This window comes from Nematolebias whitei, chromosome 23, assembly GCF_014905685.2.
Source record: "Nematolebias whitei isolate Nwh7 chromosome 23, NemWhi1, whole genome shotgun sequence".
In the NCBI taxonomy this organism is placed as follows: Eukaryota; Metazoa; Chordata; class Actinopteri; order Cyprinodontiformes; family Rivulidae; genus Nematolebias; species Nematolebias whitei.
Window position 1 is genome coordinate 10804007 of NC_056520.1, and position 10929 is coordinate 10814935.

General features: G+C 39.9%; 1 protein-coding gene across 1 annotated transcript in view; it reads left to right on the plus strand.

The window, feature by feature from the left end:
• Nucleotides 1-10929, plus strand: part of LOC119429040 (cilia- and flagella-associated protein 47-like) — a 108232-nt gene that overhangs the window by 19869 nt on the left and 77434 nt on the right. The window contains 5 exon segments of the mRNA XM_037696757.1: nucleotides 2432-2554; nucleotides 4446-4577; nucleotides 5632-5709; nucleotides 9293-9440; nucleotides 9625-9707. Coding sequence (XP_037552685.1) covers nucleotides 2432-2554; nucleotides 4446-4577; nucleotides 5632-5709; nucleotides 9293-9440; nucleotides 9625-9707 — 564 coding nt within the window.

Sequence of the window (10929 nt, forward strand, 5' to 3'; positions counted from 1 at the left end):
CCCTGTCAGTCTGTGTAGACCAGGAAGTACTGACATTTTAAAGGCTCTTTCCCGGTTCACTTTTTGGGATTTTTCATTGGTCAGAAACGACCAGAAGGGGTGTGTTTTTGTGACGTAAGAGGTTAGAGACAGCGAGAATTGTTATGAGACAGTTCAGAAATGTTCTCACAGACCGAGAGGGTTCTGTTTTGGCGTGCCTTAAGAAACAGGTGCAAAACATCTCTATTTACGTCTGAGAGGATTCTAAAACATGACAGTTTTAACATAACAACTTGTTTTTCGTTTGACTGTAACCTTGTAAACGCACACACTTGCTCATTCAAAAGCAGAAATCAGAAAAATGCATAATTACTCTGCACAGCTTTTAACATGAGAATAAAATCATTACTCAGTTAATAAAATTGATTAGTTCACTGCAACATCTAAAATGGTTTGAACTAAGACACTTTGATTATCAACATTTGTAAGATAGTAATGATAATAAAAAGAGAGTGTTCTTTTCACTTGAATCTTCAAGAAAGAAAGTCTCAGGATGGGTGAACCTGTATTTATGGAGTCAAATACATGAAATGACAGCTTCTGTCCCACAAGGTTCTAAAGGTCAAGAGTTTTGACCTTAGACTGGGTTTCGACGTAGGCTTAGTCCACTACAGCATGAAGTGTCAGAAATAATGTGTTGGAACTATAAATAAAAGGTCCAGGTAGCTTGGACGCTGTCTGCTCTGTGGTACAGAGTCCTGATGAGTTTTATGACAAACAAAAAACAACTTTCGACGGAACACAGCGTTTTGTGCATGCATCCGAATACGAGTACGGCAAGCCAGCTGTAGTTAGCTTGTAGCTTTGCTACTTATCTCTCGAAGAAAGGACTTTAACACCACTTACACATAGTTCAACTAAAAAAAGTAACGATTAAATCTGACAACTCTGATTTTACATCAGACACAGCATTACTGCGGTTAGCCGGTAGAATACAGATCTCTGTCATAGGCTAAATGTCTATCGTTTCTACTGTGTACCGTATATATCGCACATTCCTAATATATAGAAGGGATACACCGATGTCCCCTAGCGCTGAGGGATTTTAACTGTCAATGTTTTTAGTGTTTTTCTGGACTGAACAGGGAATGCAAGTAAACCATAAAGTATTTGGTGCAAGATATTCAAATGGAGTCTCTACTGGATAAAAAGCAAGAAAGGAAACCAAAAAAAGCCCTGAATCAATCATTATATTTATCTTCAGAGACATGTTACTTGTGTTTTGAATCAAATGAAAGTAACTTTAGAGTTTTCTGCAAGGTATGGCATTTGGAGGGAGCATATACTCTACTTACCTATTGCAATGATTATTCACTGTCATATATAGAGGTAGTCCTCATTAGTTGTTCCATTCACTTTATTAAAAGCACAAGTCCAGTCAGCATGATGATACCATTACCATGCTTGACAGTTGGTATAGTGTTCTGCTCTAACAAACTTCTTGTTATTGTAGTTCGACCTTTGTCTCGTCTGCCCATAAAAGTTGTCTTCAGAAGACATTTGCGTTATGGTTAACTGAATACCCAGAAACAAGGACTGAGGAGTGAACAAAACTTCAAGACAGAGAATAAATTTAAAGTGGTTTTATTTACATTGGATAATAAAGCACATTAGGAACCCTGAGGAGTATGGAGATGAGTTAGAAGATATGTTGTTAGATTTCAGATCTATGTTGTAGGTTGTGTTGTAGGGCGTGTGGTTGGAAGGTGAGGAAGGTAGCTGAAGAAACAAAAAAGATTTCCAGGGATTCTTCAAAGAAGTCCAGGTGGTATTTCACAAGGAGAGATACTGTAAATAGCAAAATGAACACAGGTAAGTCTTTCTCAAGGATCATGGAATACAAAAGGACTAGAAGCACGACTACTAGAGGCAAGTAATGCTCCAGCAGCGAGGAGAAGTCATCTACTGCTTTTTATACTCCTGGCGCCTCGTTAAGGAGGTTATCTTCAGGTGTGGGAATGTTGGCGCCATCTAGTGTCCTCAGAGCAGCAGGAAAAACAGGAACTCCCACAATTTGGTTTGCCCATATGGACAGCTGTAAATTTCAGTCGAACTTGAAGTTGCAGGAAGCTCCTTCAGTCTGCAGTGATGTAAAACTCATTGTAAACCTCTGACTGAGGTTGTATAAACTTATACAATAACTACAATTAAATCTAAAGAAATAAACTATTAGGATGGTAATGAAGTTTGCAAAATATGTTTTTTTTTATGAGAAGATTGAATGTACCAGTAGTTCGTCATTCCAAAATGTCAAAAAAGCCCGACTGGTCTCATAGTTAATGCAGACAGGAGATTTGGGGATAACTTCAACTAGGATTGAGCTTCATCAAATAGAAGTTTTATATCAAGATGAACTAAGATACTTTCTTTTTCCCCGCTGTCTTCCTCTCAGGTTGGAACCACTACCATCCAGCTAACGGAGAAACGAATCACGTTTGAATCTGTGCCTCTCAACATAACTTCCACCAGGACAGCTGTTTTACGTAACAGTGGACAGAATCATGCCTATTATCAGGTCTTCACTCAAAAGACACACAAACACTCATTTTTAATAGAAAGAGAGAGAATATCAAGTAAATCCAGAAGTACAATACTTAAAAGTGAGACACTGTAAATTATCAAGTGAAATAACCCTTGGACACCTATGAGCCAGACAGTACTTTGGCTTCCTCAGACGTAGACGTGTAGCACATAGATTACAGTATAATCAGTGAGTAATTAATCTGAGACACTTTTGATCTCAAAGCCCATCTGTCCACAACTTGGTAAAGATAAGACCGAGAAGCTGACTTTGGATTGGAAAGTCGCAGGCTCAGTTCCCCACCATTCCCCAATTGGTGTTTTTGAGCAAGACATCTAATCTCCAACTACTCTCCGGATGCTTGAATAGCTTTAATTCCCACACTTCTTGGGTTTATCTCGTTTTACTGTAGGGGAACACACGATGATGACAATACATAGCACTTTCACTAGTTGGCAACTCCAAACTGTGAGGAAATGGTAATAAAATAGGCACGTTTTCCGCTTCTGACTGGGCTGTGTTTCGAGTGTCTAGTTTCTGAAAATCATAATTTTCTCAACTTAAAGACATGCATTTTTAGCCATGCACGATATTCTATCCACTTCCAATCACATCATACGCACCTTGGCTTTTTTATACCCATCTTGGCAGCTCCCCTTAAGCATATGGTTCACTCTGGAGGAGTACACTTTAGAAATGAAAGTAAGCAGATTTACAATAATTATTATTCATCATAAGTTTGGCGTTAAGACCTGGATATTTTCCTTGGATGTTTTCTGTCAGAGGATATCTCCTACAAGATGTGAAAATACAACTGTAGTGCCATCGAAATGCCCACAATGGCTTTTTTGAGAGAAATGTTGTTGAACAATTTTTTAGAACCTGTCCAAAACTCAAGCAACAGGACTTTACATCTCTGTGGCTGAAGCATGGAAATGGAGAAGATCGCAACACAGTTTTGAGACTTATCTTATGAGTGTTGTTTGTCAACTAGTCGCAGCCCATTGAGGAACTTGCCTTCCTGTCTGAAGGCAGATGGACCACAGTCAGTGGACACATGTCCAAACCCGTCTTAACACTGTTTGTCAGTGAACATTGAAGTAATTTAGAGAAGTTACTGTAGACCAAAGAGACCAAAATGGAGCTCTTTGACATCAACCTAACCTGCTGTGTTTGGCAGAAAAAAAACGCTAAGTACGACCTGAGGATTGTCATCACAACAGCCAAGCACAGAGGTGGAAACATTATGCTCTGGGGTTATTTTTCTGCTGAGGTTTCAAGATGACTTCGTTGCATTGAGGGGCCAGTAAGCTGGGCAAAGAGAAGTGGTTAAAAAAAAGAAGCGCATTAACGTCATGGAGTGGCTCAGCTTATTCCCCGTCTTCAATCCTTTATCCTGTGGATTGAGTTGCCGAGCAGCAGCCAAGAAAGATGAAAAGTTTTGGGTTCCTGTAAAAAGAAGTGGGTCAAAGTCCCTTATGACTAGGTGACCATGAAACATCTTGCAGATGTGCTGCCAACAAAATGTTTCTCCACCTCGTACTAAGTCATGTTCTACTTGAATTAAATTCTTGTTTTGTTAATATTCTAACTCCATTAGAATTAAACTACCATAGATGTTAGAGGTGTTCTTATTTTTTTCAATTAAAAAAATTCAGTTGAAAACCAAATATTTACTTCTCCCATTGCGATACCAAGGTCTGAATGTAGCTTACAGTTAAACAGAAAATGGGAAAATACCCTTCACAGATATACAAGCTCAGATTCAGTCTAGTGAGGCCATTGTTTACACTGCTCTTCTTCACATGGGGCGAGAGGGGTTCAGCTATGTTGTTGATACTCACCGTTAATGTCTGATTAACAGTAAACTCTCTGTTTGAGGCAGGTTCTAGAAGTGTCCCCTGTGCCAGGCATGGTGCTGAGTCCATGTGAAGGCGTGGTACCATGCAAGGGGATGGCACCCATTAACATCCACTTCAGCCCAGACCGTGTCCTCCGATTTGATGCCAAGATCAAGGTGAAAGAGAGACAAAAGAGTAGACTTTAAAGTTTTGTTTCCATGAAGGTGTTTCTTTTTTTATTTGATTGTGTGAATGTTTATGAAGCATTCACACTATTGTGATCCAGTTTTCTTCTGTACGTTTTCTGGAATCTTTCTCGTTCCGCAATTTTTGTGCTATTTCAACAAATCATAGATCAAAACGTTCAGCTCCTTGAGGAGAAGGGTGCTATGATTTTTGGTCTTGGTGCAACTTTAGCTTTTTGAAATATTTAGCCTTTTCTAACATTTTTTTCTCATAGAAAAAGAATTGAGCTCATTTTACATCCTTCACGTATTTAGATCTGTTCACAACCTTTTACTGCTCCTTTAACATTTTGTTCTGGTTCAGCTTCTTTCAGCTTCCTTGTGCAAATTTAAACCTTTTTTCAGCTAATTTCAGCTTTTTTTTCAGCCGTTTTGAGCTCCTTTCTAATTCTTTCTGCTAACTACAACATTTTTGTGCTTCTTCTTACTTCTTTCTGCTAATTTCAACTTGTTACGCTCCTTTCAGCTTATTTCTACAAGTTTCAGTTTTTTTCTGCAATTTCAGCTACCATTGAGCTGTTTTATGCTAAGTTTAGCTTTTTCAGCTAATTCCACATTTTTGAGCTCATTTGAGCTCTTTTTGCTTCCTTCTGGTAATTTAACCTTTCTACCGTTTCAGCTATTTTTCAGCTATTTTCTGCCAATTTCAGCCTTTTTAGCTAATTTCCGAAATTTTGTGCTCATTTCTGCTTATTTAAAGCTAATTCTGCAAACATGTTCTTTCTGCTTTCTTCCACTAATGGTTTGTTCCTACATTTCAGTTACATTTTAGCATGTTTTTCTAAGCAATTTTAGCTGTTTTTCAGCAAGTTCTTCTGCAATAAGCATTCACACTGTATTTTCGCAGGAAATGCGATTTCTCTAGTTTTTATGTTTGAGTTTTTGTGTTATCAATGTATAACACTTTGGTCAGTGATGTTGTTTTTAAAGTGCTTTATAAATAAAGTTATATTGTTGTGTAAATGAAAAATTCTGTGTGTTACAGATTGCTCTGAGGAACATGAAATCCATCGAGCTCAGAGTGGCTGGATCTGTGGAGCCTCCTAATGTAGACATCAGTGTGGTGAGGGTCTGTGTTCGGAGTTACTCAAGAAGTGACCTAAGGCGACGATTAGCATGTGAAGACAAATACTTTAATAAGAAGAGACTAGCAGGAAACCAATAATTAACTCAAATTGTTAATAGAGTTAGATATAAAACCTCAAATAATTTACAGGTGCCATTATTTAATCTTCAACAAACGAAAGACAAATCTGCACGTTTAAACCCTACAAATTTTATTGGTGTTTTACGTTCAAAAGTGCACACTACCTAAGCCTAATAAAATCCACTTTTTTTCTTATTTATGGATCCTGGAAAATGTAAATAGCAAAGTTAAAGTAGGGTTTGCTTCACATGTTGGGGAGCACATCTTTTTTGGTGGTGCAAAAAGGGAAGTTCTGAGGAACAAAGGTTAGGATCTGGACTACAAGACCATCAGCAAGAAGTTTGGTGTGAATAGATGGAAATGGTAGAAAATGACCACAAGTCGCCCTCAGTCTGGAGCTCCATGCAAGATCTTGCCTCCTGATTGGAGGATGATAACGAGAAATCAGAATCAGAGTAAACTTTATTGTCATTGCACAGTTAAATACAGCAAAAATACGTTCCGTACAGCCGTCCTAAAGATGGATGGAAGAGCACAGGGGCTGTAGCTTCTGAGAAGCGCTGCCCTTGTTGCTTAGCTAGAAAAGGGGAAGACAACGTAAGGAGAGAGAGGTATAAAAAAATTATCTCTCACACCGTGTCCTTGACAGGGCACAGTTTAAAGTATCAAAAAACTACCACAGCAAGCAACGTGGCTAGACACAACACATATGCGTGGACGACAAGACGGTGAGATGCGTCCATGAGCACTTCCAGATAGTTTCCATAGTCCTGATAAGATGTTAGTGTCTCTCAGCCTGTACAGCTCTGATAAGCAGTCACAGAAGTTCTCGAGAGATGGGTGGGGTGGACAGAGCAGAGCTTCTTCATTTACATATCCACCAGGAGCAATTTGAGTTAAGTTGGCCTTCAAGGCAGAGCGGGGAGGCCAGATTCAGTTAAACAACAATTGTTTGGGCAGGCAGACTCTGGTTCCTGTCTACCTTCAGTTCTGCTGGAACTCTCAATGGCGAATCCAAGAGGTTGGCAGCTTTACTATGGTCGAAACTGCTGCCGACGTCTTCCTACTTTGTCGATATCCTAGGTATCCGCCAATTCCAAAAAGTAGAAACCCTGTTATCATAAATCCAATTCGTACACGTTTTATCCATGACATATCCAGCTGCGTGCGTTCGTCCGGGCATGAGGGCTCTCCAGTACCCTGTCTCTTGAAATTTTTTTTATTAATTGCATTGAGAGACCAGCTGATGAGATCTATAATAATTAATTTACGATTCGGAAGATGCGTAAAGAAAGGCTCTGATATACAGAATAAAAAGCAAAAGCAGGAGGAAGGCGGGAGAGGGAAGAAAAGCATCCGACTTGTTCGAGGGCAAGTGAGAAACAAAGGTAAGAGAAAGGTGAGAGATGAGCCCACAAACATATGGGAGGAGCTTGTTAAAGATCTAAAGGCAGTTGGGACAACAGTCACCAAGACCATCATTAGTTAGATGAAACGCTTTAATGAACGGTCCCCCTACTAAAGAAAGCCCAGGTTCAAGGTCGTATACATCATTTGCTTATGAACATCTGATTGGTTCGGGGAAGGCTCAGAAGAAAACGTAAAGGTCAAAATCCAGCTCTGACGTCAAACTGGGGGAAGAAAAATGCTTAGTATGACCCAAAAACTCCTTCTCTGTAGTCAAGCATGGAATTGAAGCATGGTTTGTGGCTGTTCTGCCTAAAGGAAAGGAGAGCTTCAAGACATTCTTCTTCATTCGGCTGTTCCTTCTTTAGTGATTGCCACAGCGAGACATTCTTCTCCACCTCACTCCAACATGTCCTTTCTAACTGCATCCATACATCTCCTCTTTGCCTTTTTCCTGGCAGCTGCATTTCTAACATTGTTCTCCCAATATACCCACTGTCCCTCCTTTGGACATGTCCAAACCATCTCAGTCTGGTCTCTCTAACTTTATCTCCCAGTTGTTCAACCTGTGCTGTACCTCTGATGATCGCATTGCTAATCTTATCCATCCTTGTCATGCCTAAGGAGAACATCAACATCTTAATTTCTGTTACTTTGTTATTTCTCCTGTCTTTTTGTTAATGCCACGGTGTCCAGACCATCCATCCATCCATTATCTTTAACCGCTTATTCCATTTTGGGTCACGGGGGTCGCCGGTGCCCATGTCCAGCAATCACTGTGCGAGGGGCGGGGTACACCCTGGACAGGTCGCAAGTCAATCACAGGGCCACATAGAGACAAACGAGACAAACAACCATTCACTCTCTCACTCAAACCTAGTGACAATTTAGAGTTACCAATCAGCCTAACATGCATGTTTTTGGTCTGTGGGAGGAAACCAGAGTACCCGGAGAAAACCCACGCATGCACGGAGAGAACATGCAAACTCTACCCAGAAAGGCCCCTGGACCGGGGTTTGAACCAAGGACCTGCTCGCTGAGAGGCAGCAGCTCTACCAGTTGCGCCACCATGCTGCCTGTGTCCAGACCATAAATGGTAAATGGAATGTACTTATGTAGCACCTTTCTATCCTATCAAGATACTCAAAGCGCTTATACCATACAACATAGCTGTTCTCACCACTGTCTTGGAAACCTTTTCTTTTGACCTTTTCTTTTCCACATTCCCCATTCTCCTGGACAGTGGACCCCAAGTACTCAGAAGTCCTGCACCTTTGTCTTACTACGTCTGACTTTCATTCCTCTTCTTTCAAGTACGTACTTGCACCTCTGCAGGTTCTCTTCCACAGCTACATCAAAGAGCCAAAACATGGATCTATCTACCTTCAATCCTCAGCCAGAAAGCTGAAGATAGGTCATGAAAGCATGGCAATGGCCCAAAACCTATCATCAAGGCAACAAAGGAGTGACTAAAGAAGAAACATTAGGATCATAGAGGCCTTGCCGTGTCCAGTCTTCAGTTCTTTGGAAAATCTGTAGGGACCTAAAGACTCATGATACCATATGATGCTTAAGAAAGATAAAGGATTTAAAGTTTCTGGAGAATCATTATTTCTCCAACTGTAACAGATCCATTGGTGTTGGATAGAAGAACAACATACTGTAAATGTTCAGGGGTTGTAAGGATTTTCTTGGTTAGTAATTGCCTCAGTATTCATAAACACCAACTCCTTGTCTTGTTTCCCACAGCCGGTGCTGCGATTCACCGTAAAGAGCCACTTTTCATCTGCCTCATTTTAGAGCATCAGCATTCATGAGGTGTTTTGAGTTTAATATTTATGGGCATTTTGAGGGCGTTGGAGGTGGTTGATCTGCATACAGATATTCTCAGGTGGAGATCAGAAAGAAAGGAGGATTTTCTTTTTTTTTTTCTTTTTTTTTTTTGGACATGCCAATTGAAGGATTTTCAGCTTTTTATGACTTAGTTATTGAAATATTTAGCACACGTTCTCTTAATGATTGCATGGACTTTGATTTACTGAAAATAAAGTGGTTGTTTGTCTAAATCTACTTGCACTATTTCTCTTTTCAGTCTCTTTTTCAGTTCAATGGAGTCCATACCGGTTCTCATCAAAGTATTCCATTCACTCTAACAAATCGCTCGTCGGCTGCGGCCCGAGTCACTTTCGATCTGTCAGAGTACGAAGACTTCTCCTTGCAGTTTTCTCAGCCCTGCACAAGTATGTAAAACACCGTAGCGTCTAGTTTGTTAAAGCGCACTATAAATACAGATTGAATGAAAAGAGGTTCTGCAAATACAGCATAAAACTGAGAACTTAAGATGAGAAAGAACATGTGAAACTTAGCTGTACGTTGTGAATACAACCTGGTTTGTTAGGAGTTTTCTGTGCTTTTTTTCAGAAGCGAAAAGAGAACCAGGTCTGAGTGTTGTAGAGCTCCACGGTGGTCAGACAGAAGAATGCTTCCTTGTCTTTTCCCCGACACAGGCAAGAGTTGGTCAAAAATTTCCATTCATGTGTAGATTCTGTGTGCAAATCTGAAAGCCTTACCTAAATGGATGTTCCAGCCATTTTTACTTTGGGTTCTGTGTAAAAGTGAAGAGGAAGTATCTTAATAGATGGAGAGAGCTTTTTTAATGGTTGCAAATTCATCACCGGAAGATAGAAAAACACAGAAGTCTGTCCAGCCTGGATGAAAACGTTGAATTTCCTCTTCAACCTTTTTATACGCTCGTCGAAAATGGACATATGGAATATTCTCCGTCTGTCCAAAAACTTTATCTTGTCCCGCCTAAATCTTCTGATTGCTTAAGATAATTTAACAAAATTTTATACTAGGCCTGTCACAATAACAAATTTAGCTGAGTGATTAATTCTCAGAAATTATTACGGTAAACAATAATAATGTTTGAAATTTAACAAAAATGTCAAATTTTAGAAGAAATGTTGATTTGTTTGGAGTGTAGTACCATTTTTGACCACCTGATGGCAGTATAAGACAGTTTGAACCAAAGGATGGATCGTTGAGCAGCGTCTAAGAAAAATGGGAAGGAGGGCCCTTGACGTGACATGGGCTGACATGGCGGACACTCTGTAATTTTACCTCTTTTTCATAGCATTTTTCACACAAAGCTTTAAATAAAAAAATCAGTAAACAAGTTCTCAGCTTCTTTTTGCAGAGAAAAACTACTTTTTTACACGAAGGCACGGGTTTCAACCGTGAATTTTTGAGCTCGACGAGACGGAGGTTTTTTTTCCCCCGAGGTTGGCCTGTTAGCTTAGCTTGTAGCTTAGCTGTTTTTAACTATGCAAAAACAGGATTTTGGACAGTTAAAACAGATTTTAAAGAGAAAGGGAGGGGTCAGTGAAGAGCACCGGAGTTGAGCCGTGTCCAGTAGAGAGAGAGAGACATGAAGAAACGATAAAGCCGGTAAATGAAAAGGAGCTCGATAATTTTCATTTATTATGCGATTAATTGATTTATTGTTTATCGCGACAGGCCTGTTTCATACAAATTTCTACCGCCACTACTCAGCTTGTCCCATATTTTTTTTCATTACTGCATCTTCAAAGTCAACATCACATATCAAGGTTATGCAAGGTCTTTGCTTGTCGAACATCATAGTACTGTTAGCAGTGTAGTTCTGTTAGCAGCCTGGCATTATTAGTAGCATGGTAGCTATTGTTAGCAGCATGGCACTATTAGCAG